This window comes from Aptenodytes patagonicus, chromosome 4 (assembly GCF_965638725.1).
Source record: "Aptenodytes patagonicus chromosome 4, bAptPat1.pri.cur, whole genome shotgun sequence".
NCBI lineage: Eukaryota > Metazoa > Chordata > Aves > Sphenisciformes > Spheniscidae > Aptenodytes > Aptenodytes patagonicus.
This window is the reverse complement of record NC_134952.1, coordinates 4,097,319-4,123,596: the sequence shown is the minus strand read 5'-3', so window position 1 is coordinate 4,123,596 and position 26,278 is coordinate 4,097,319. Positions and strand designations below refer to the sequence as shown.

At 37.2% G+C, this 26,278-nt stretch overlaps 1 protein-coding gene across 2 annotated transcripts in view; it reads right to left on the bottom strand.

The window, feature by feature from the left end:
* CTNNA2 (catenin alpha 2) overlaps positions 1–26,278 on the bottom strand; it is a 548,499-nt gene that overhangs the window by 129,382 nt on the left and 392,839 nt on the right. For both annotated transcript variants that reach the window (XM_076335695.1, XM_076335693.1), the window contains exon 8: positions 3,283–3,363. In XM_076335695.1, coding sequence (XP_076191810.1) covers positions 3,283–3,363 — 81 coding nt within the window. The remainder of the gene's footprint in view (positions 1–3,282; positions 3,364–26,278) is intronic.

Sequence of the window (26,278 nt, the reverse complement as noted above, 5' to 3'; positions counted from 1 at the left end):
GACGGGCTGCTCCGTTAAAATTAATAGCAGTGCAGATATCTGCTCTTTAAGAGAAAACTGATGGTTTTGGTTATTATACCTTGCAGGGAAACCGACTGGCTAATACAGGTTGAACAAGCTCAGCTGATCAACTGGAACAGGACACAAGGCAAAGAGACGATGGCAGCCGGGCAGGAGGCAGCGGCGCTAACAGGTGGGACACCAGTGGTGGTGACGGCAGAACAGCTGGTGCCCTGCTCGTACAACTCCAAATGATCTATAGACCGTGTTGGTCCTCGCTAGGCATCCAGTTTGTGCGTTAGCCAAATTCTTTGGTGCGTCCTTCCTGCTTATCTTTGTTTCAATGTCACCGCAGAGTTGCAATGCTTGAAATACTGTGTGTGCGTGCTGCTTTATGATTAGCTGTAGTGTTTAAACTATACGGTTAGTATTTTTTTTTTCCCTTCCCTCTGGAGGTAAAACAAACAAACAAACAAACAAATGAAATAACTGGCATCAACAAGCACCCGCTGCTGGTCTAGCTTGCGGTACCGCACAGTGAAAGATGCTTTTCTTTAACTTTTAGGTTTTGGGGGGGGTTTTTTGGTTGGTTTTTTTTTTTTTTTTTTTTTCCAACAGATTTGCATACCGGGGGTGGAAAAGACCCCAAATCCCGCCAATTGGCACAACTTGTTATCAGACACAGAACTCTCTGCTTTTTACAAATTGTTCAAAATAAAGTAAGAAATGGCAGCAGTAAGCTATGGGCTGGTGAGACTTGTCTGCTTCTAAGAACTTGTTCAGTCTGACTTAGGTTGATGTTCTTACTGGCAGTTTATATTAAGCCATATAATCAGATCTCCATAATAGTTTTCCAATGCCCAGGAGAGTTTAAATGATGAGTATAAAAGATGTAATTCCAGCAGAATAGGAAATATTGATGTGACTGTAAACTGTGAGATGGTATTTTACCACATTGTATCCCAACCACAACCATTTCTCATGTCTGCGTGTTCTGTAGATAATCAAATAAAATCTCAGAAATAAAGAGCTAAGTAACCTGGAGAGAGAAAGAAAAATCAGTCTTAGATGGTTGACTGCTGAAGCATTGCAAGGGAGCCTGACTACCAAATGAAATACATATACCTTCTTCGTTACCAAAACATATTTTGTAGATGTCCAGTTTTATGGTGATAACATTAAGCTTCATAAATCTGACAAGCAAGCCTGCTTTAAAAGGGATTGATTAAAAACAAAAGGCATTATGGTATTCAAAGTTGGTTGTCTCTCCCATGATTTAGCCCAAAATAGAAAGACCGAAATAGTAGAACACTGCAATCTCAGCTGTGGTTCAGTTCTTCTTAATCTTCAAGCCCCTCTCCCCAGCCATTAAACTAAGCCCTCAGTGACATCCTCGTATTGTGAAATTTAGCAGGGGATGTATAGGCAGGTCTGGGTAGGCACGCACATGTATACTGTTGATTATGCATGTGATGAAGCAGAACACTGATTATGATTCTAAAGGATAATGATTTATAGTCAGAATACACATTGTTGAAAGCAGAGACTCCATCTTCCTCTGTTTGTGGGAAACCTAGCACAATAATGATTTAATCTTGATTAGTTTACTAGCAACTGCCACAATTTAATAAACATTATACCTACATGATTAACTTTCATAAATATCAGAAACTATATTAAAAGCTTCATCTCCAAGCAGGAAAATATTATATATGTGCTTCACTTTACCCACATACAGAGTTCCAAGCTTTCTGAGATTGAATTCAACACCCATGGGGCTGAATATACACAAGAAGCAGACAATTTATTAAGAAAGGTGCCATTTTTATATCACGTTTCAGAGTAAATTTGGCTTTAGAGATGAGTAATTCAGGCAACTGCTGAGAGCCTCACACAGATCAGCAACTCATGTGTTAGTCTGCTACTTCCTTCAAGCAATAAGAACAGAGGTGGGAGGCAACACATGGTACAAGCTCCACTGCAGAACCTAGGATCCCACAAATTTGGAGGTCAGAACGGCAGAGATCCTTCTTCTGTCATTAGCTGAGCAACAGATGTGATGCTTTATACAGGAGAGTCAATGATTCACATTGTCTGTAAGTCCATTGCAATATTTCTATTATTTGGAGAAATAAGCTCTGAGAATATGATCCTCAAACACGTTTGCTGAGAGTTAAGGAAGAGATGAAATGAGCGGAGTTTTAGCAGAGCAGAGCACTGATTTCAAAATGCCTATAGGGGCCACTCTTTCTGAAACTATCATGTTTCAAATAGGTATCTGAAGATACATTTAAGTCCTTACTTGGTCTTGCAGATTTGTGGATTTTGGATCATTTTCACAGAGGCAACCTTTGACTGGCCTGGTAGAATTTCTTTTTTTTTATTATTTTTACAGAAAATGCAGAATTGGGATCATCTCAAAGGGAGAAAAAAGAGGTAAAAAGAGGCAATCCCTCCTGCCTTAACTTTAAAAGTGTAAAGAGAAACCTATAGAGGGTTTCTCTCTTTTCTTTCACAATCTCCCTTCTATTCTTTTCCATCTCAAGATTTTTGAATGAATCTTTCAGTCTTATTGCCAAACACAATGATAAACGTAATATAAGAAAGTCAACCTTTATGGTTTAAACTATGCTTTACAGTTATTCATAGAATTATAGAATCATAGAAGAATTTGGGTTAGAAAGGAGTTTTTAAGGCCATCTAGTCCAACCTCCCCCTGCAATGAGCAGGGACATCTTCAACTAGATCAGGTTGCTCAGAGCCCCGTCCAACCTGACCTGGAATGTTTCCAGGGATGGGGCATCCACCACCTCTCTGGGCAACCTGTTATTTATTAGCCTTCTCCGTATCTTCATAGGATCTTTATTTAATATGGTACCTTAGAAGTTTTCTTTGAAAATATTCTGCTCTTAGAAACTTTTTCATATTCTGCTCATCGTTCCTGTTATTTCAATGAGAGTATTCAAATAAATACAAATAAACACATATGCCAGTGTTTTTCTGACTGGGGTTGCTGGGCTGCAAAGGCAGTGAAGGTCTGGCCAATCTGCCCACCCTCCCACATATTAAGACCATCGGGGGTTACACTTGGAATATGGTTCAGTCTCCCTTTTTTTGGCTCAGGAAATACTACTCCTTTGCTTAATTTCATGTGTAATGTAGTGCCATATCTAAATGAGGACGCAAATTCTTTATACCTCTACAGGTGGCAAAACCAGTCTGAAGTTGAAAAGCAATGACTTCCTTGGAAAATCAAGAATCATTATAAAAAGCATAGATTACCTGTCTTCGAAGGTCTCGTGTTTTCTTGGTCATCTTGTCAATAGCAATGTTGAGCGGGTCCCCCTTCTCCTTCCTTCCAGTCTGTTAAAAATGAAATTTCGGAGTTAGAGAAAAATACTCCAGAAAATATACACTTTTTAAAAAAATAGTACAGATTTATCAAAGGAAATCTGTGCATCTCTTTCTGTTTGCTTCCATCAAGTTGTTATTTCCAACGTAATGTTTTCAACATGTTTATGTGCAGGGGGCATAGCAAGCTATTTTAAAACAATCCTAAAATGATAAGAAGAAAGATTAAGGTGACTCACTGGAGAGTTCAGAACTTTTCCACCAATAAATTATGTGCATATATTATAGCCTATACTCCAAAAATCTGGCAAGACTTTTCACTATAAAACGAATATTAAGAGCTTCTAATCTCCATCCTGCCAGGCACTGGGAATGTTAAACATGATAATAAGCAGCAACACAGCTTGAGGACAGAAGGAAAATGGTCCCTACGCCTGTAACACGAATCATATTGGCAGACATTAAGCGCAGTATAAAGAAGAATTCCACTTAAAACACTTTCCTGCAGGAAGTCTCACAGCAAAAATTCTCACGAAGATTAAAAAGGGGGAAAAAAGCCTTTTTTGTCTCATAACCAATGAAATAAATTTTTTTTTTAGGTTCAGTGGTACAAAAAGCATTAAGTGACTTTGTCAGCTCTATTACCTTTCTCTTAAGAGAAAACTGCTTCTCTAAAGATTTGTCACATCTCTTATCACGTTGAACTCTGCTTGATAGCTTTTCATCACGAATCAAAATGATTTGCCATTCTTTCTGGCAGTACTCTTTCCTTCCCAATGCTGTTTTCAAATAGTCCTATTTAGAATTGTCCCTTGCATATGATTAAGAGCGGTTTTCTATTTCCAGCTGAGCCTAATAGCATACATTTCTGGGAACTATCGAGAAGTCACTTTTGGGGTGGGATGGGGATTAAACATACCCTTTCAATAATGATCTCTTAAATGTACAGCACTGTTATCAACTCTGCAGGGCCACATTGGCAAGTGGCCTGTGTTCTAGTCTTCTGCTTTAAGCATTCATTCAAGGGAACGCCTGCTTTTTATTATTGTCTCTAATTCTAATTATGATATGAGGCCAATGCATTTATGATCATTTAGATATCTGTAAAACTCATCCCCTTTTTGTATTTAGAAATTCAAACACAAAAATATCAAGTGCCACCAGAATTTAATATAAAACATAAATTTACCTCTTAGGTTTTTAAAAAGAATCCATTACAAATTCTGGAGTTAATCATACAAATTGACACCAGAAAATAGAGAGAGAAAGTGTTTGCTATGATACAAGAGGAGGCATCTGTGTAACCCGCTGATATTTTTATCTCACTTTTCTTGTGTTCATCCTTTGACTGAGCTTCTTCTGGTCCCCAGCTAAAGAACTACGGCTCTTTAGCCTAAGCAATTTCAGCACATCCTTTTAGTTTTAGATGCCCCGAATTCTGTCCCTGGCATTTTGTCCAAGACAGCAGCTGTCATATGTGCACATAATCTATAGTTTTTCAAGCTGAAATTCCACAATAAAAACGAGGCAGACCTGGGCAGACAAGTTTGGTATAGGAAGCCTCTCCTAACTGTTGAAATGGTACAACGGGGACTGCCAGATGAGCTAGTGTCAGCCAGGTTCCTAGTCTCTTAGACTACAAAGCTATATTCTAAGAAAATTTTCAGTTACTCCAGCTGTGTGCCGTGTACTAGCTGAACCAAGTATCCTTGGTGACATTACCGTTCTGGGATGCTTTATTTTCCCAGTCACATAATTCAATTTCTGTAATATTGTTTAAATTCTTCTCTTCCTTCTCATTGTTTAAGCTTTAATGCATTGGCTTAGAAAGATACATAACCGCACAAAATGTTTTAAGACTTTTTTTCTGGGGCAAAGATATTTGCTAAACTGTACATATTGTAGTGAATATTAACACAACGTGAATAATAAAAAGCAAACACCATGACACTTAAGAGTACACCGGGATGGTATTTTACAGCTCTCAAACAAAACAACTAGCTAACAATTCTTCTTCATTGATCTCATGCAGGGCAGATGTATTTTGTGTTCACCACCAACATGCAAGGTCAAGCACTTAATGCCTGGCACCCATTTAGGAGGTCAGAAAATTGTCCTGAATAGGAACTTGTGACTTCTTCAAGGGTAGTCAGTTACACGATACAATGACACTGAATAAATTAGGCATCTGATAAACTGCACTGTTTAAGAGCAAAGGCTCCTGACATTCCCTAAATGGTCACTGGAAAAAAGTAGAAATTTTGAGATTGACTTAAAAGTTTGTAATTTAGGTTCCTAACCTGGGTGTTTTGTATTGCTCATAGGAGGAAACTATCACTGAGAGTAGGCCCATGGTAGGCTACATCTAACACCTCTCCTAAGCCTCTCTTCAAATTGATCCTGTAACTTTTTTACTCTAGTTTTAAATTACATAAACAGTGTCCCTTAAGGTACATCCTATTGTGAACACAAGACAACTGGGAACCCTTCTGTGACCCTTAGGCCACACAACAGACTGTCAATATCCATCTGGCCAGCCCCTTCTCCCTCCAAAATAGAGAAAAGCCTGTTCTATATTGCTTACTGAAAAACTCCCTGCTCTGTGCAATTGCCCGAATCATGCCTACATGCTGTCTGAGATGCTAAATGGCATGAACCAGTCTGTGCTGGAAACAGGCTACCAGAACAAGGGGACAGAGATCCAGTTGAGCTCTCTCAATGGCAACATTTTATTAACACGTACGCATACGGGCAAAGTCATAGAAACACTTCTCCTGTTCTGCAGTTTTTACTTATCCAAGAATTTTAAGTGTCCTTCACCTGCTATAAAATGGCTACTGCCTTTTAATCTGGATACAAAACCCCTTCTTCACTGTATGATTTCAAAGAAGGAGAAATTGGTTTAGTAAATCACATTATTGAAAAATAAATAGCGTGGCATGTGATGTTACATAGCTTCAGGCAGGTCTGTCAAACACCATCTGCTCTGTGCTGAAAATATAAGTTTATTAAAGTTTATTTATTTAAGTCCTTAAATACTCTTATATTAATGTTACTCTGTGATGAATTTTTTGCCTTCATTCTTAGAAGGGATAGAAAGGAATTTAGGGGTTTCCTGTGTTTCTGAAAAAAACGTAAAGTTTGGTATTGAGCCTTATAGCATTTCTCTGTTAATCTTTTTCTGCAAAGGGAAGAAAGATACTTTGGAGATGGGATAAAAAGGAAGTAGAAATTGCTGCTGGCATTGGGTTAAAAGGAGAAGGAGGAGAAATGCACAGAATTCCTTGAATGCCAAAATATTGGTATTCAGAGTTCCTGTGGCCAGAATTACACCTATTCATGTCATAATAAGGAGAACTTTGTTATAGTAGAATATATTAATCAGGTTCCTGATTTCTAGTGACCATTAACAGCCTTTGCATACTGTTTTTACTCAAGATATTTTCCAATGATTCTCTCAATCTGTGTTACTCCCATCCTAATTTCCTTAGAGTTTTTCCCTGCCTGTTTGATTTACTCTCAGTTGATCAGGATGAGCTAATTTCCATGGGCTCCTGACCAGGGGCCGTGCTGTCTGCGGAGTCCCCCAGGTCAGGAATGGGTCTTCCGTTGCACTTCTACCCCAAGGCTGCAGTCTCCCTCCCAGATCACGCAACATAAGAACCAGCTCCCTGAATATATTTTTCAAGCATTTTTAAGACTGATTTGCCACCTGGAGTAAGAAGTTGAGTAGTTTTTCAACACATCCATGTCCGGTTAGTGGAAGGAATCTAGGTACTGTCCTTTTAATGTAGAAAATGCCTACAGTTGCAACCACTGTCAACAATATTACTTGAATGATAAAACAAATACAGAATACAATCATTGCCTTCCTTATATTAAGCAAAGTCTAAAAAGCTTCACAGTTAAAACTGCATAATATTAAGGTAAGCACTTAGACAGGGAACTTTGTTTAGTTAGGGAGGGAAATAATAACAAAAAGCACTTAAAGTTGGTAAGAAATTTCAGCATCTGCTAGAATGATCTCTGCTAAGATATAGCGCCGGTTTTCCTTTTGAAAAAAGACCTTTTTCTCTCCCCCCTTTTCTTCCTTTCATGAGCTGTTCACAGTTTATACTGTTGGAGTAAAACAAAAATCTCCCAAAATATTTTTCACAACTATTAAGGACATTTATATCCCATGACTTGCTCATTACAGAATACTTTTGATCAGCATGAGGTACTTAATAGGACACTCTTTTCTAACCCTAGAGAATATCACAGAATCAAGACATGAATAGTCAGGCCAATCAGCCTAGAGACATAGCACATTTTGGATGAGACACAGTCAACCTTGGAAGAAGATGCTCCTGACTGGAACTGTGTTGTTAGTTTTGAATAATTCCAAATACCACCAATATGGAAATCACAAAGCTGAAATTTCAGCACATGAAACAGATAAAATTGGTACTACCAGAATTATTATTATAAAGAGGGCTTAGATATTATGGTAACGAATATCCTTATATCGAAAAGTTAGGATTACTTACAGTTGTGTGAGATGCAAACCCACTATTTTGAGCATATTATTTAAAAAAAAAATATAATCAATGACAGACAAACATGGCTGACAATAGTAACCTATTAAAGAAGGGGATGGAACGCCCAGAAATACACAAAAAGTGCAGCAACTGCAGCCCTACAACATAATGTCACATACAAAAACCCAATGTGTATGACAATTAAATGAGAGATGTTAGAGAGTGTTATTGTCCTTTTTCTTAATAATAATTATAATAAAAATAATATATATAAATATAAATATTATAATAATAATTATAATAAAAAGCACATAATTTAGAAGCTCAGTGTTTCAATTTGCTACTACTATTACTACTACTACTACTACTACTACTACTACTAGCCTAAAACTATGTAAGAAAATTTGGGACCACTGTTTTCACACATTCCTCTGTCTTCTCTGCTGCTTTAGATATAAGCCAAAATATCTGGGAGAGCTCAGTCTCCTAACATATTACATGTTGCATGTCCAAGACATCCTCACTGCCATTAATCGAGTAATTTAGCCTCCAGAAGACAGGTGGAAAGATTATCTATTGATCCAAAAGCTACCAAACCTTGATATACTTTTATATTTTCATCATCCCCTAGGTAGATGGTTCTGTTATTTACAGTTTATTCAGACCACCAATATCACAATGTTTTATTAAGTCGTAAATTGCTGCTCAAAAATAAATCTGTCCTAATATTTTATTTTAAACATTGAACAACATCCCTCTTTAAAAACTATGCTCATGTTCAATAGCCCTTTTAAAAGTGACAAAGAGAAGTTTAGTACTAAGAGGGAAAACATTTCAAACAACAGACATAAGCTGCATCAGTCCTTTTAAGCAGAAAGCTAGGTTTAAATGTACCAATACATAGTCTCCTTCTGACAGGTTAAGACGACTAATTCTGGTTCAGGAAAAGGCTAAACTATATATCCTAGCAGAAGTGAGTAGTGACTAAATTTCACTGGACGTTGAAAACCCTAGCTATTCACTAGAGAGACGGGTCAGGAAGACATATTTTAGAAAATCTGTGTGGTTCCTCTATGGATGAGCTGAAGAGGACATTTTAGAATAAATAAATTTTTAAAAAAATTGAATGGTAAGAAGTCTCTTAGGAGCATGGTGTGAATGTGAATTACTGTTCTACTCAGCTCAGTGACTTCTTCCACACTTTATGGTTATTCCTATAAATTATTTTGGTTTTTAGCATTTATACTAAGTAACTGCATTGGAGGTTCTGCAATCACCTGTTTTTCATCTTCAATTTTGCTAGAGAATCACCTCACGTGGAATGAAAATTTGTACGTTCCCTTTTCCTCTTAATCATTCATTTTTTTCTCAAGGGAAAAAAAAAATTCCTGAGGGAAAAAAAAATGCATAAATGGGGGAAAAAAGGTTGCTTAGATATCCTTTTTCTACTTAGGTCTTTTGGCCTTTGTTTATGCAGTGGCAAAGGAGAAAGGTTAAGTCACCACAGAGAAAGGACAAGACAGAAAGATCCCAGTATGTATACTATCTTGCTGCTTTGCAATAAAACACTGCATTACAGGCTTTCTTCATGGTGCAATACTACTCAGTTCTAGAATGCCGTTCACTAAATAACCTGCTGTCCTGGTTTTGGCAGGGATAGAGTTAATTTCCTTCCCAGTAGCTGGTACAGTGCTGTGGTTTGGATTTAGGATGAGAACAATGTTGATAACGCACCGATGTTTTAGTTGTTGCTGAGCAGTGCTTACACTAGTCAAGGACTTTTCAGCTTCCCATGCTCTACTGACTGAGCAGGCTGGGGGTGCACAAGAAGCTGGGAGGGGGCACAACCAGGACAGCTGACCCCAACTGGCCAGAGGGACATTCCATACCATGGGACGTCATGCTCAGTACATAAACTGGGGGAAAGCTGGCCGGGGGGGCCGCTGCTCGGGGACTGGCTGGGCATCGGTCGGCAGGTGGTGAGCAATTGCATCGTGCATCACTTGCTTTGTATATTCTATTATTATTATTATTATTATTATTATTATTATTATTATTATTATTATTATTATTATTTTATTTCAATGATTAAACTGTTTTTATCTCAACCCATGAGTTTTCTCACTTTTACTCTTCCAATTCTCTCCCCCATCCCACCGGGCAGGGGGGCGGGGAGTGAGCGAGCGGCTGTGTGGCACTCAGTTGCCGACTGAGCTTAAACCATGACACCTGCTCATAAATATATGTTATGGACAAGAAGTTCTCCTAAAATAAAACAATTGCTTTCAGCAGTTTTTAATTACCTTACAAAATTGTGACCAGATCACAGTGAGTGTAATTGGTTCCAGTGTAGCATAAATAATCACAACTATGCAGAAAACTGGGTAAGCCACATCCTTGCAATCCCAGATAGTAAAGAGTCAATAAAATATAAATGAACCATGAGCTGGACACCATATCAGTACCTGAGGTGCACAAATCTTGGCCTTGGCCTGGATCCAAGCTAGTTTTATCTAGATCTGTAGACAATTAAAACTAAGTAAGTAATGAAATAAAGAGATTATGAAAACTGAATACATTGAAGACGACTCTCTTTTTCTATTTCATGAAGTTTTTATGCAGTCCATATCACCACAATATCTGAATGCCTTCAAGTGGTGAATTGGTGAATTAAGTGGTGTGTTTAATATCAGCCATGTGTGGTTTCTTGCTTTATCTTCTCACAGGAGGGAGAACTTGTGTGTAGGGGAGTATTTTACTGTGGTTGGTTTGTGGCTATTGCTTTTCCTGTTTTGCATAATTCACTGTTGTAACTACTTCTTGTCTTTTGGCAATAACCAAGGATTTTCAGAAACATTATCAATGACAGCAGTTTGATTTGAAAGACCAGTTAGGATTAGGGCTCGATCTTACTAGTTCCCAAGTGGCAGCTGCTACTATTAATTGATATTTAACCATAATCACATACTGGCATCTAAGCTTCCCTAAAAAAGAACTGCCTGAAGAATTTATATTTATAATTATATTAGAGATTGCCTAAAATGGAGAACTTTTTCATTCTTGAGAATGAAGGCAGCAATTTGTTGGTTTTGGTGGTCTTTTTTTTTTTCATTTGTAGATATACATTGAATATTTCTGTATTTCTGTGCATTTTTGAACTAGAGTTTCCAAGACCACTGCAGTGAGGACACAGTCCTTCTCTTCTAGCCACTAGCCAAGGCTCAATTTTACAGCATACTGAGGTACCAAAAATGCAGAAAAGGCAACTGGCGGGACTTTCTTAAGTTACAAGGCAACTGTAACATACATTACATTACATAACATAAATTTACATTTTCATTAAGTAAAACATATGCATTGGTTCTTTTTTTTTTTTTTTTTTTTGAAGGGGAAGGAAAGCCATGCATCTATTAGAAGTTCTTCCCCAAGGCAAGAATATCCTGCCATCATTTAAGAGTTGTGTCATTTACTTAAATTCAGATCATAATGTAGTGCACGCTGCCATTCGAGAAAGCAGTGATAGTTTTCAGGGTAGGACCATCTCATTTAATTTTACTGTCTAGAAATACTGAATAAAATCTAGTTATTTTAGCTCCTTCTATATTCAGGATGTAGTGACAGGCATTTTTAGAGCACCCATCTGTCTTACATATTTATTTTAATATTGGATACATATCACCACATGGGGTTGCTTCTCTCCATTGACAATGGAGGGGGTCATGTGGTACTAGACGACTAATTCTTAAACAACTAAGTTTCATGAGGTAAAACCCCTTCTTAATAACTACAAAGATTGTCCAGCCCTCCTAAAGATCAGGCTAGAGACTGCATCTTGGACAAATTGTGTGTGTTTTGGATGATTTTCTTCCAGAGAATTTAAAAATATTAGCATCATAAGGGCACCTTTTTACAAGCTTCCCCAAAAGATATTCCTGTAGTTCCAGGCTGTGATATTTTGAGGTCCTGTAAATAATTCACTTTCTTCCCACTGTCTAAAAGAAACACACTTCATAAATTTTAGATTTGGCATTGGAACTTAACAATCTTACTTGTTTCTCCATGCTCATTTTCACCCTTCAAACCCCCTTAACATACAAACACATACAGACACACTTTAATACTTTGGTCGTCACTACCAATGGCCTTAGGACAACGCTATGTAAAAACTGTTTCTTATCTGTCTTTGTAATTATAGGTGTGATTGCAAGAGACAGACAGTTGCTGGTCACAGAAACATTGCAACCTAATGAAGAAAACAAACAAAAAAAAGCCAGTTATAGCTGGGTTTCTCTAATCTGAGCTTTCTCAGATAAAGACATATGCCAACATCACCCTAATTTGGAACTGAAGTTTGCTGATAATAGGGGAAAACAAGGAAATGCAGTTGGAGGATCCAAGACTGATAACCTGAGAGTGGTTTTCTGATATGTCCTCAAGAAATCTCTCCAATACGTGTGTAATGTGATCTATATCACGGGAAATGCAGGTGATAGGACTGTTAGCATGCAAGTGGACTTCTGATCCAGGTTTCTGTCCTAATGTCCTTGAGAACTGAAGTGTCTGAAGCTTCCCCTCATTCCTTTCTGTTTGAGGGGGGTGACTTTGTAACAATATGTATTAGAATATTGATCTGCAGAATATTTCTTGTAGTTAAAGAGCATCTTTGCCTTTGCGACGCTTACTCAGAGGACTCAAAGAGGAAAACATATGGGTTTTCATAGAATAAACTGCATATTTCTATTCAGAAGATGTCAGTACACAAAATTGATGCTGTTACGCTTAAATGCATATAAAAAAATAGAATTTCTGAGGAAAGAAATGTGGATGGTGTAAACTGTTATAAAACCATCAGCTTCACTGAAGCCACGCTAATTTACACCAGCTGAGAATCTCCCCACTCATCAGTTCAATGAAATCTTGCAGATGCTTCCATTTAGAAGGTCAGAAATGTTTACTCCAGAATTCAAAATTATTCTAATTTCTTCACAGACATCTACTTGCAAAGGGTCCACTACAAACTCCTCATTTAACCAGCAGTAAATTGCAATCTGCTTTTAAATGGCTTCTGGATGGCTTCTTTTAATCTAAAATAGCTGGAGGAAAAGGAGATAGTACGCATTTTTTCTTTCCCTTCAGATCTGGAAGCCCATAGTGAAGGACTATGTAAATAAAAAGTGTTAAAATTTACCCACTTTAATATAAGCTCTTGAGAAAAGTCTGTTCTATTATTATAAGCATAACAATTAATGTTACTAAGTAATGAAATTGTTCTTAATAAAGCCTTCTATCATATTTTTTATTAAAATTTTATCTGTTAAAAAGTTGAAGTAATACCAGGCAACTAAGAAAAGAGGAGTGGTAGAGAAGTTCAGGACGTCTTACAACATGTAACAAACAATACCACATGCATCTAAACTCAGAAAATTTATTGAGTAAGTCTTTGTTACGTGTCTGTTACAGATTAGTGGAAATACTTGTTAGAACTCTTAATGGAAGTGATACTGCTGTCTGGGATGACCACTGGCCTCGGTTTTATGTCTCATTCACTAGAAAGCACTTGTAGCCAATCTCGTCCTAGTTGGTTTTAGATTAAAGGTTATATTATGAGTCACAGGGATGAGTGTTATTCACTGAATTAAATGCAGGACTTCCCGAGACATCTCAGCATCCCTTGAAAACATCCTTTTAGTATTTTTCAGGACTCCCTCTTGGAGGAGTAGGAGAACCACATAATGTTATTTGGTCGCAAGCAAAGACTTTTTTGTTTGTTTATGTATTTAAGAAAAAGGCTCCATTTGATGATAATATTTGATTATAACGTTGGCTTTTGTAGTGTGGACCGTTACGCATTTTTTTCAGCAAAGGAGCTTTTTAAACAAATAGACATCTCTGACAAATGAAGTGACCGTTGGAAGTACTTCAAAGCATTCACAACATTTACAGGTATTAAATGAACATTTCTAATGAACATATTGAAGTTTCAACTATGCCATTCTATTTAGATGCAGCATTGTTGTTAGTGGCATAAAGACAGGTATTATATAGCCTTACAGTTCAACCCCCCCCAAATCTCACCTGTCTATAGGAGGCACAGAAATGTCTTGACTGTGCTTACAGTGCTTTGATTATCAAATATCACTGAAAAATAGGATTTCAACTACTTGGTTGCATCTGTCACTATCTAATGGATCTCTTTATGAGATGTATATCGAGTATTACATCTGCATTTCTTTCTTTTTAATTGCATCATGCTTAGATTCCTTGAATGATCCAGAAGGAAACGAGGTCTTGTTTATTTCCTATCAAAACTGTGTTCATCAATGTATGCAGCTGAAAGTGAATGCTAACTCAATATTTGCACTTAGAGAATTAAATGATTTTTCAAATTCATTGCTACTTTCTTTTCCCTTATCTTGCCAGTGCCCTCCAGACCACCCAGGTGGGGTTTTTTGCTTGTTTTTTGGTTTTCTCTTTATCCTCCAATCTGTTCTGAACACTTTCAATCACAGTCTACACCAAAACAATATTTGAAATTATTTTGGTTGATGTTTCCCCCTGACGGCAGGGGGGTTGGACTAGATGACCTTTAGAGGTCCTTTCCAACCCCAACTATTCTATGATTCTATGATTCTTGCAGCCAGTGAAACCACTGCTACTTTCCAGCTCTGACACGCTACTTGGCAGCGTACAGTGCAGCCTACACAATATCAGGTTAGTGCATGTGTCAAACTTTCTGAGGGCAGTGATGTGTGTCTGGCAACAAGGCTTTTCAGCCTGGCACATCTCCAGTGAAAACCCCACCTGCAAGCAAACAATGCGTGTGAGATTTAATTGGACACATACTGTAACTTTAGCTACCGTTTTGAATGAATGGAGACAGAAGAAAGCCTGGGAAAGAAAATAACTCAATCCTCATTACAGTAATTAATTGGTCACTTTGAGTACTGGCTTTTTGTGTCCACATGTTCCTTTGTAGGACATCACAACCATGAGGCATTAGTGATGAAACAAAACAAAACAAAATAGAAATATAAGAACTATTTAAACGCCACCCAGACTTTCAAAAGAATGCAAGAGCAAAGGACCAGCTCTTTCTATTTTTACAGAGCAAAGCCGCAGTCTATTCCTGTCACCACTTCAGATCAATGTGCTAAGTGATATCCATTCAAATTACTTGTCAGTTTAATCAGAAGAAGTGAAACACAATTACAGGGCATTAGTGTAAAAGCCAGGACAAAATAACAGAATGTCCACGTGGGTTATCTGAAGCAAAAGCCTGTTGAAAATAACTCTGTTACGTTTTCATCAACAGTCTTTTTACAGAAAAAAATAATCCTTTGTAAATGTTATTACAAACTAATTAGGCATAAAATAATGCTTTAAATCTATCAGCTGATTAGAGTCCTTATTTCTCCTTGTAGATATCAGAAATTTTTTTGGCTTTTGTTCTGTTCTTAGAAAAACCCTAAATGCATAAAGATAAAGACCTTTACTGAAATGATAACTGCTGCATTTACAAAACCTCTCTGTGCTCCCTCTCAAGTCAGCAGGCATTCTACCATTATTTCCATTGAATGATTGGAACATTCACTTTTCATGGGCACTCCAAATTTCCACTGAGTATAAGCTGTGTTTTTGCAATCATCAAACAGATGACTTGGATTAAGTCATGGGAGCAGGGAAGGGAAGGGACTCCTCCTTCTCCCCCTGAAGGCAGAGATGCAAGACTGGTGGATTCAAAAGGACAAACAAATGCAAACCTGCTCCCGAAGCCTTGCCTGGAGTCCCAGGTAGGATATGTGGGGGTGGGCTCCGGTGCCTGGAGGCCCTCTGACCCTTTCATCCCAAGCTGCACCACAGCTCAGTTTCAGCAGGATAGGTAAATATATACACCCAGCCGGAGGTATAAAGGAAATCAGGATTTGTGAATCCCCACAACAGGATATCAGACCAAAGCCTTTCATTTCCTCGGTGATACTCAACTACTAAAAAAAAATATAGAAGGCAGAATAACCTCTATGTGATTTAGAACCTCGCTTAGTCTTTTCAAAAAAACAACTATCAATACATGTCTTCAGGATAGAGCATAAGCTGGAAAAAGCCTTCTCCTTCCAGCCCTAACTTGCTTTTTAAGATCCAGAAGGCATGGGGGCTCAGACTGTACTCAGCATAGTTAATCTCCTGGATTGAGGTGACTTCACTTTTTTCAATAGTCACAATGCATAGCCCAGGTCCTGGTACCCCTGTGGTAAAAAAATCACTTAAAATGTTCATGTTGTAATTCCGAGCTCATAGACTCTGAGGTCTTTAATTGGCTTTGGCCCTTTATCTTCTATATTCATGAGACAGTAATTAATTTGACCATCCCTGCCTGGTCTGCAGGGTAATTGAATGAATAGCTCTGCACATCCACATAAATGCCTCCAAAAAGAGTTATTACTATGAATGTGCAATATGACAGGTTAACTCTGCTACGTTGATAATGATGGCATTGAAACCGTTAAGGTAAGTGCCATTGGAGCCAATCTCATAGCTAATGGTAATGGAAGAAAGTATATGAATAGGCAAAACCACTGCACAGTTTACACTCTGCCTAGCCTTTTAAAATAATAATAAAAAAAAGTTAATCCTATTTTTCAAATTTCCTTGATACACCTTCCTCTTCTGGCACAACTAAATCCCCAAAATATTGTAAAAAGGGTTAAAAGCAAGATAGTTCTTTTGGTAGATTGCCACAAAGACTTCTTGTAGGAAATGAAGTGTAAAAAATTTTAAAGAATGTTAAATGAAATCACAGCAGACTGAAACCTGTGGTTCCAGTGCAAGACCTGAAATAACTTTGAAACAGATGCTAATTGGCACCACCTTCATTCTGATGTTCATAAATGGAACTGAACGAGCCTTCAAAGGTGCCAAAGGAAGACTAGCCATCCAAAGAACATTAAAATGTGCTTGGATTTGGTTTGTCAGCTCTGAAGTTATTTATATCCTGCTAAGTTATTTAGACGCTTTTGAAAATTCATCCAATGAGACAAGTGTGTACATTTTCAAAAGGATTGAAAGTCTGTGGAATTTAAATTCTTAAATTATCCTGGATATGCCTTCCGTTAACAATTAGCATTGGCTTTGGTGGTGAACTACCGATCTGGAGTTGTACTGAGTTATTCACTGCAGGAGATTTTCTACTGGGGGATAGTTCATGGTTTGTATGGAGACAAACGCGGTAGTCTGTAAGTCTCGGTACAAATTGTGCACTATTAAATGTTATCCACAGATATCTGCAGATGTTTAGAATACCCTTTAATGACAGATGCATATAGAAACTAATTGCAAGTGGTAGAAGTGCCGACTGACCTCTACATCTGGTTTTCCTCTTTCCCTCCTAAATAACTTAAACTTTGATGTTCCAAATTAAGCCTATTTTTAATATATAAGGATATCAACTATTTTAAATAGTATTATTCTAATTCACTAATTTGGCTCTGCAGTGACTTCAATAGCAATTTCAGTAGTAATACAATGTGGCATTCCACATTTCCTATTTATTACTCTATTCCTTTATGCCATATCCTATAATTTCATTGGCATTATCTACAAAATTATAATTGAATAAACGTTTCCTATAAAAATCAATGACTTCAATAAAACACAAATAACTGTAGAGATTCCGCATGTTACACATGGTCATGATGTACACCAACAAGACAGCAACTGAATCCACAGTCTGTGGGAACTAGACGCTACTTCCAATTCTCAGTCCAGTTCTGTTTCTATTAGACTATACTTTAGCAAAGTTTTCTTTAGTATGGCAATTAGCGTTAAGGGTGAGTCAATTCCATGATGATCAAACGCCTAAAGAAATTTTAAAAAATAAACTAAAGCCTGGCAGGAGAAGCTCTGCGGCTTTCCACACCGCATGATGCTTTTCACTTCAAAACTACTAAGTAAATTACTGAGAAAAAGTTACTGTGAATAAAATGGGCTGCACTGTGTTAAGCAATTATTTCTAAAGTGTGAAACGGGTAGGAAGTATCTCATCTTAAAGTCGTGCCATGATGCATACTACCTCTCTAGTATAAAGTGAACAGTCTTTTCTTTTTTTTTTTTCTTCTTTATCTTGCAGGAGCAAGCACAGGAATGAAAACTTGATTCTTCTAATGATCTTTTATGTGGGAGAGAAGTGCAAAGACTCAACCTGTGAAACTCTGCTGTACTCCGCTATTTGTACTGCACTACTGTTTCTGGAAGAATCTTCTAGAGCTGCATGAGCTCTCAGGAAATACCCAGTAAATTATAAATATATTTGGTTAATGCTCCCCATTTAAGGAAGGCATGACGGAGACGTGATCTCCTATGTTAAAGACCAGTATTTCTGGGAGTGTTAAGGGATGTACCCCAGTTAAGATTTAATTTGTGAAACAGTGCAAAACACAGCTTGCCTTTAAGTATGCCTTGCAAGTATGTCACGCCGCACACCGATTCTGTTCCTCAGTCTTGAAAACCAGTGGTAAAAAAAGGTCATTTTAATAGAAAAGTTATGATCACAGCATGGGTTAGGAAAATACACTTATGATGCTTCTGAGAGAACACAGGGGATTCTTGCAATTAGTTAATAGCATAAAACCAGGTTATTTCAACAGGAAAAAAAGGTTTGGTTTGGTTTGTTTTGTTTTTTTGACAACTCAAATTAAAAGTTGCAGGGACTGAGGAGAAGAAAGAGGAAAACCACATAAGAATCAAAAAAGAGCTTTCTCTAAAACAAAAGGCAACACAAATTGGTAGTAATGAATTGCGTATACCAGTTGGCTAAAATACTGCTGTCCATTTAAAGGATAATTACACATATATTAAAATATTTATGCAGAGTACATGTGAAATTCAGTCCCAGATCAAAACCAAGAGGTAATAGAGATTAAATAAGAGAGTACTAGTCTGGGTTTGATGTCTGACAAGCACAATTTAGAGAAAATCTTTTTCCTTAATAATCCCTTTCAACAACCTGCAATATAGGCTTTTGGTTTGTTTTGTTCATATACATAAGAGGTTCATTCTAAAAAGATCAGAAAGGGTTATTTTCTCAGATTAAATATCATATGGATATCAGAATTATACTTTGTGAGGGCATGACTTCTGAACACAAACACAGAGCCATTTAGTGACCCGCTCATGAGAAAGAGGAAAAGTGTATCTACAAAGTGTAAACTCATTTTGGCCTCGGTCGTGAAACTATCTTTGAGGTTTGGCCTTCAGAAGAACTTCACATAACACAGATGGGTTGACAAGGGTTGGCCACAGGAAGGCGTTTAACAAGTCAGTGTTGCAAAGCACTCTGTAACGGTGCAGAACAAGCCTCTAAATATACCAAGCGAGCTCTTTGCTGAAATATCTGTATGTTAATAGCTTGTTCTCTGGGATCAGGAAGCGTTACCTCCAGGAGGGGAATGGATAGAACACAGTAATTTCAGTGCAGGGCTTTGAAATTATATTTTATATTTTCAATTTTTTAATACTTTAACAGGTAATTAATTTAATAATTTAATTTAATATTTTAAATAATTGTATAAATTTCAAATACACTAATTGTAAGGTGGGATTAGTCTGTACTCAGAGGTAAGCAATGGCCAATGCCAAGTGATTTTGGAAGCTTCCCCATAACGTAGGACAATTAGGCAAAGGCAACAATACTACAGCAGGACGGTTGTTCTGGCCATCATGTACACCCAGTGACGGCTGTAGCCCTGACGTGCATGGACAAGATGGGGAGCGGACAACCTCAAATCCATGACCACATCAGGTGATGTACCTATAAATGTATCCATGACCACATCAGGCAAGGTACCTATAAACGTTTCTGGTGAGCCTGTTTTACTAATATCACATGCTCACACAAAACAAAAGGAACTGTGTTTACAAAATTAATATTTCATGGGCTTCTCTTTTGACAGAGATTTTTTTGTTTTTTACAAAATTGCCCTAAATGCACAACTGTGTGCGCACATTTACAGATATTTGTACACACAAGGATGACATTTCATTTCTTAGATAACTTCTGAAATCAGGATAAGAATGTCCATCAATCATCTGATATGGCTAAAGAGTAGAAATTTTGGGTAAGAGTGTGGTTTTTTTTTTTAAAAATGAGGTTAGCAGAATGACTGTTTATGCCAGCATTCATTTTGACTGATGAATTCCAGAGCAGTTTATTATAACACATAGCATCTCCTAGTAAAATTCTCTGTTTCTAATATCATTCTGCTCTCCAAAAACATATATTTTTTTACACCAGAAACAAATTGCAGCAACACACGGAAGAACGAGCTGTTGCCTCAGAAAGCTATTTCCAGTATTCCACATAACTTCAAATTTTATCAAGACAAAAAGAAATCTGGATGACATATTTATCCATTTGTGTGTGTGTATGTAATGCTTTTATAATTCAAATCCACTATGTTTTACCTTTATACGATCAAAATAAATCAAAATTCAAAATAGTCATTTCTTGACCGACATATTTCATATTTTCAGTGCTAAGAAGGGCAATGCCCAATATCAGGGATTATGTTAAATATCTTATTTCAACTGCCACTTCTTTTTTATGCCAAAATGTGTTCAAATTGCAGAACAACACACTTGAAAATAAAATACTAGTATTACAGCTGCCTGCTCAGCTAGAATTTCCCCTGTTTTTATCCATGCATGTTATTGTACAGTCCTCAATTATATGATCAGATCTTAATTCTTCCACAGGAACTCTGCTAATGTGCACAGGATAGATGAGCCTCATTTGTTGCTCAGTTGTTTATATAGCTAAAATATGTTGTTTGCAAAATTAACATAGATTAATATAGTAGTCTAAAAATGTTGCTGGATATTTCAACAGTTTCTTATAAAACAAAAAACCACAATTTAGCTGCGAGAAAACATAGTCTTTAAGATTGTAGGCATGGCAGAGCAGAACAACTTTTTCTTTTGAAATATCAGAGTGAATGTTTCTATGTGCAAAATGGTACTGTTCAAGTTGGCATTAATATGGGCTTTACAAAGTGATGTGAAGTGTCATGGGGATGTTCAGTTACGTCTGCTCAGACCTGTTTACACTTGAGAACAAAAAGAAGCTCCCCAGGAGTGATGGGGAGAGAGTTGAGCTGTAGTGATGCTGTAGTGAACAGTATCAGGAAAGTATTTAAAAGTCATGAAATTATGAAATTAATCCACTATTAGTAAGTATCTTCAGGGAAATGCTGTAGCACAGCAAAAACTGGCGTGGAAAAATATTTTCTTCTGAATACAGAATATCACAAAAGGTTTTGGTTTGGTATCCTCATAACCTGTGACTTAAATTGACTTTTGAATTATATTGCCTTAACTGGTTTTGCTATCACTTCTGATACTTTTTATTATAAGAAAAGACAAGCATTATTATAATTGGTTATTTCTGTAAACCTTGAATCTAGCGCGTTAAATGTGACCATGATTCTTCCCTTTGGAAATAAATCTTAATAACCCAACTGGATTTATATCAGCCTATTATACAGCACGTTCACGAATACAGAACAATTTTCAGTTTCGTGGACTAGAAGTCATGATCATGTCTAATCTCCTGTGCCTGACAATACGTTTATGACGATGAGTAGAAAAGCTCACTGACCTCAGAGTTCATTGAATGAGATCACAAATATTTTATACAGCACAGTTATTAGTAAAAAAAATATAGAAATAAAAATACAATAGTAAGAATAACAGACAAATACTCCTATTGTCTTTTGTGTTGCTCTACACTACATGGATTTTATAGGCTATATTATTCCCCAGATGACACGCTGAAATAAATACAGAAACTCAGAGGAAGTGGAGATTTTTCTTTTTCACAAGTATTTTAGGAATTTCAAAGTTCAAATTTTGAAGTTGGATGTCCCATCCTTGGAAGTGTCCAAGGCCACGTTGGACAGAGCTTTGAGCAACCTGATCTAATGAAAGATGTCCCTGCCCATGGCAGAGGGGGTTGGACCAGATGATCTTTAAAGGTCCCTTCTGACCCAAACTATTCTATGATTCATTGGGATTTTGGTATGTATTTTTGATTCTTTTTTTTTTTCCTATTCAGAATAATTAAAATTAATCAAATTCTGTCCTCTCTATTTCCGGAATGAGAATTAATCCTCTAGTCTAAGGAACAAAATTTATATTTCTGAAAATGTCCCAAGTTTCTTCTCTGCATTCTCCCATACTATATGGAGTATCTGTGTAGTAGCTGTGAGATCCCGGTTGTGCTCTGCTGGGAAACGATGCACAACGGTGGTAGGATGATCTGGGTATTTCAGTGACTTGGAATGAGAATTTGGGCACATATTATACCTCTCACCAGTTAACAAGAGCCATGTCTCCACCTAAACTGTAAATAATAAGAACAGCCACTTTGTAATTTCCTGTGCACACACCATAAAAATTATTAATTTTGAAAGTAATGCATTGTATTTAATTGAACACTGTAAAATCAGTATTTAGATACAATAATCTTTTTAAAAGAATGCACTGCAAATGAACAGATCTGTTTACTGTTTCATAAACAGAGGGTGAAATACTCTGGTTTGTAAATATGATCTGCAAATATTTACTTTAAGAAGCCAATAACCTAAACGTTCTTCTACCCAAGTCTTTTTTTAAATGTCAATTACTATAGCATCAGAAGGCAATCATACAGCTAAATGATGCTTTAACCAGCTTGCTATGATGAATCTTCCACGACCGCAACAGAGTATCTATAAAATATTTTCCATTTGATCCAGTTGCAGGACTTGCATTGAACTAGCAAACAAGGGGAAGGGGAGTAAACTCCTCTACTGATTCCTAGAACACACCTTATAAATATAGTAGGAAAATTTCAACAAATTTTGATATCTAATATCTTTCTTTTCTGAGCACCCTTGTGCAGTGACTCCCCTCTTTATATCCCTTGCAGATAGCATTAGCATATTGCACTGAACTTAATAAAGATACGATCCCTAGACATAATAATGGCAGTCTGAAGAGTTTAAAATCATAATATAGACTATGAAAACAAAAGAATGCTGCTTAAAATACACAAGCTTTTAAAAAAATAATACTTATTTTGTGTTATGCTTATTTGTCTTTTGGCTTTATGTCTTAAGGACCTCTGTTTCAGATATTTCTATGCATGGCCATTGCTTACAAGTTTCCTTTATTAAAACAAAATTAAGAACATTTTTCATGAAACAACGATATGGGAATTTAGAGAAAACTTAAATATTTGGCGATACAGAAACAGAAAAGTTAGCTACAGGAACTACAAAACATAAATAATATTTGCAATGTTAATTATCCTCCTACTTTCTCATATCATCAAACCCCTCCCATGTTCTAGGGCAGTAACCACCTACTCCCTCTAAATCACTTCAGTGAAGCCTGCAAATGCTATCTAACATTTATTTTCTGTTACACAAACATATGCAAATACTTATCCATATGTATAAGCACATAGACACACCTCTAGAATAAAACTCAAATCCCTCCATCAAGGTCAGTGTCCTTAGACTTGTAGCTCCCATCCCAGAGTCTAATTGAGATGTGCATTACAGTGAGTGAGAAAGGGCAGGGTAAAGGCAGATTAGTAATAATAATGTTATAGAGGCTAGTTACAGGCATGATAGCTTGATGGTTTAGCCATTTGTCTCTTCAGTTCCTAGATTCTTACGTCTCTTCTGCTTTTTCTTGCCCACATCAAAAGTATGATTCAAGGCTTGCTCCTGTTAGTGGCATTGCTATTATTTATTATTTAATTTCTTTCCATAGAAACAATCTCAAATTGACCACCTAGCTAGCGTTATGAGTAATTTGTCTTGCAACAGAATCAAAATTATCTTCATGGTCCTTTTCATAAGTTCATTTCCCCCTTTCCATATATCCACTAAATAAGCTAGGTTTTGTCTGTTAGACACTCAATATTCTGCAGAACACTTACGCATGCTCAAGAATTTGCTTCAGTTCCACAACAGTGTGTTTTTATTCCCTGAGCTGAGATGCTACCATGGTTCAGTATGCTTTCTTACGCCTCCTCACTCATCCAAGTCATTCCCTTTCACCCATGAAATAGTTTCTGGACTTGCGACCTGCCAACACCTAAAGAGCTCGTGAGGCTTCAACGGAGACACCTCCTGGTTTGTTAAGCTACTCTACTGAAAATGTAGTCCCTCAAAATATCTGTTAAAACCTCTCCTCTGCCTTGTTGCTTCCATTTCTTTACTTCAGCGGTGCCCCAAATTTTTGGACCAATTGACTATTCAGCCTTCAGTCTCTCCTGCCGTACAGCATAAAGACAAAGGCTTATTTTGAACGGTGGGCTTGAATGTTGTTCAATGACTAGTACGACTGCCCTCATAGATAGACACGAATATCAATTAAATGTGGGAAGGAAGCAAAAAATGTATGGGAACATTTCACAAGCCTAGGAAAATATTATTTAAAAAATTGAAATTCTATATATTCTTTTTTTCAGCAATAGACACACCTCTAGAATAAAACTCAAATCCAGTATTATAGTATAGTATTACAGCTGTTTGTATTTGTGCAAACATGATAAAAAGAATTGAAACGCAATAAGTTGCAGACTAAACAAAATAATAGCATCAGTCATCTCTGAAATCATTATCGCACTTAAGAAACATAGTAAAATTCAAGCGTATGGGACTTTCCTGGAAATTTCCCACATGCTTTTTTAAGACATCTGTTCAAAGCAGAAATGTAGGGTAAATTTTTTTTTTTTGGGGAAACAAAAAACCCTGTATCTTCCTTATTCCCCCTATAGATTACACAGTTTAGAGCAATTTCTTTCGGGCATTATATGACCTTTTCCGCTTGTATGAATTCCTACTAGGCTCTGGGGCGCTCACAGGGAAGCCCTGGATCAGCTCTATGAAGCTTTTCCATGAGGAACAGAAATGGACTTTTTGCTTGGCTTTCTGTGTCTACAGACACGGACCCATATTTAACTCATTTGTCCCACTTAAATGAAGCGCTTGTTATAAAGGGACATCCCCTAACACCCACAAGAACCTGACGCTGACTGCACTGTGAATAAATTTCATTTCTACGCTGATATAAGGATAGCATATTGCACTGATCAAAACCGCATTAAATACTGCCACATTTACAGAGGCAAGAATTTAATTTAAATGTCATTTTAAATTTCCACTATTAGACTTCCTCACTATTACTACCCTCTGTTTTTTCCTTATTCCAAAGCTACTGAGTATCTTTATGTTCACAGGTTTTAATTTTAATTGCATACTCAACTATCCCAAATTATTAGGCAACATACCAAGGTAGCAGTAAATTGCCATTATACCGTTTTCTCCATATGCCAGGCAGGTCAAACTATATCACCCATGTGCTATATTCCTCTCTGCTGTGAGTAAACCCAATGAATATGGTCTTTGTATCTCTATAACAGACTGCAGAATTGCTTCAGCAGATCTTGAGGTACCAGCACCCATTCATAAATCAGTCGTACTGGACACATTTTTCTCCTAAGCTTACAAACAGTAGATCACTAGACATGTACTTCTGGATAACTTTTGTCTCCAAAATTAAACTGTTTCTACCAGTCCTATAAAATTCCTGCAACTTTCTCACAGTATCAGTACCTGTAAATTTATGGGGTTTTTCCTGCCTTTGTCCAATATTCTATTTCTCCATATCAATAACTTTCTGCTTTAAATCCCTCTGAATTAATTCTGCCTCTATTTTCTCTCTTCTGTCATTACTTACAATCTCGACCTCACAAATTCGCAGCCCCTACTTTCCCACCTTTCAAAGTCAGCTGTAATTTCTGACTCTCCATTTATAAGCTGTGCTTTAACCCAGCTCCTCACAAAAAGCCAAAGAGTCTTGACCAGTTTGGGCTTATTCTGGCCATACAAATGTCTGAGATTAACAGGGAAGGAGAAAGGGTTACAAGTGTTAGTGGTGCCTGCCTTAAAATTGCCAATTTAAAGGTGTTTTGTCCAGTTCCAGCTCCGAGATTTCATTTTGGGCAGAAACAGGAGCACCTCTGGGGTTGCCTGATTTAGAAACAAAAATACAGGACACAGAAAAGGGAGCTTAGAGAAAGTACTGAGGGGGAACACGTAATCCATAAGGGAGAAGTTCATGCCCAAAATACATACTCATCTGCAGGGCAAAACGGTCCTTTTGGAGGCAGTGGTGGCAAAACTCCTCTCAGCCAAGCTTTCCCCATGTCTGCGACACAGGTAGGTCCAAGGAAACAGAATACGGTGCAGAGATTTGCTCCTTTATTTGTAATCTGTGACAGTGAGTGAGTACAAGTCATGATGCATCTGAAAATATTCAACTGCCGTCCAGGAACTGGTTTACCTCCCTTTCCTAGGCCA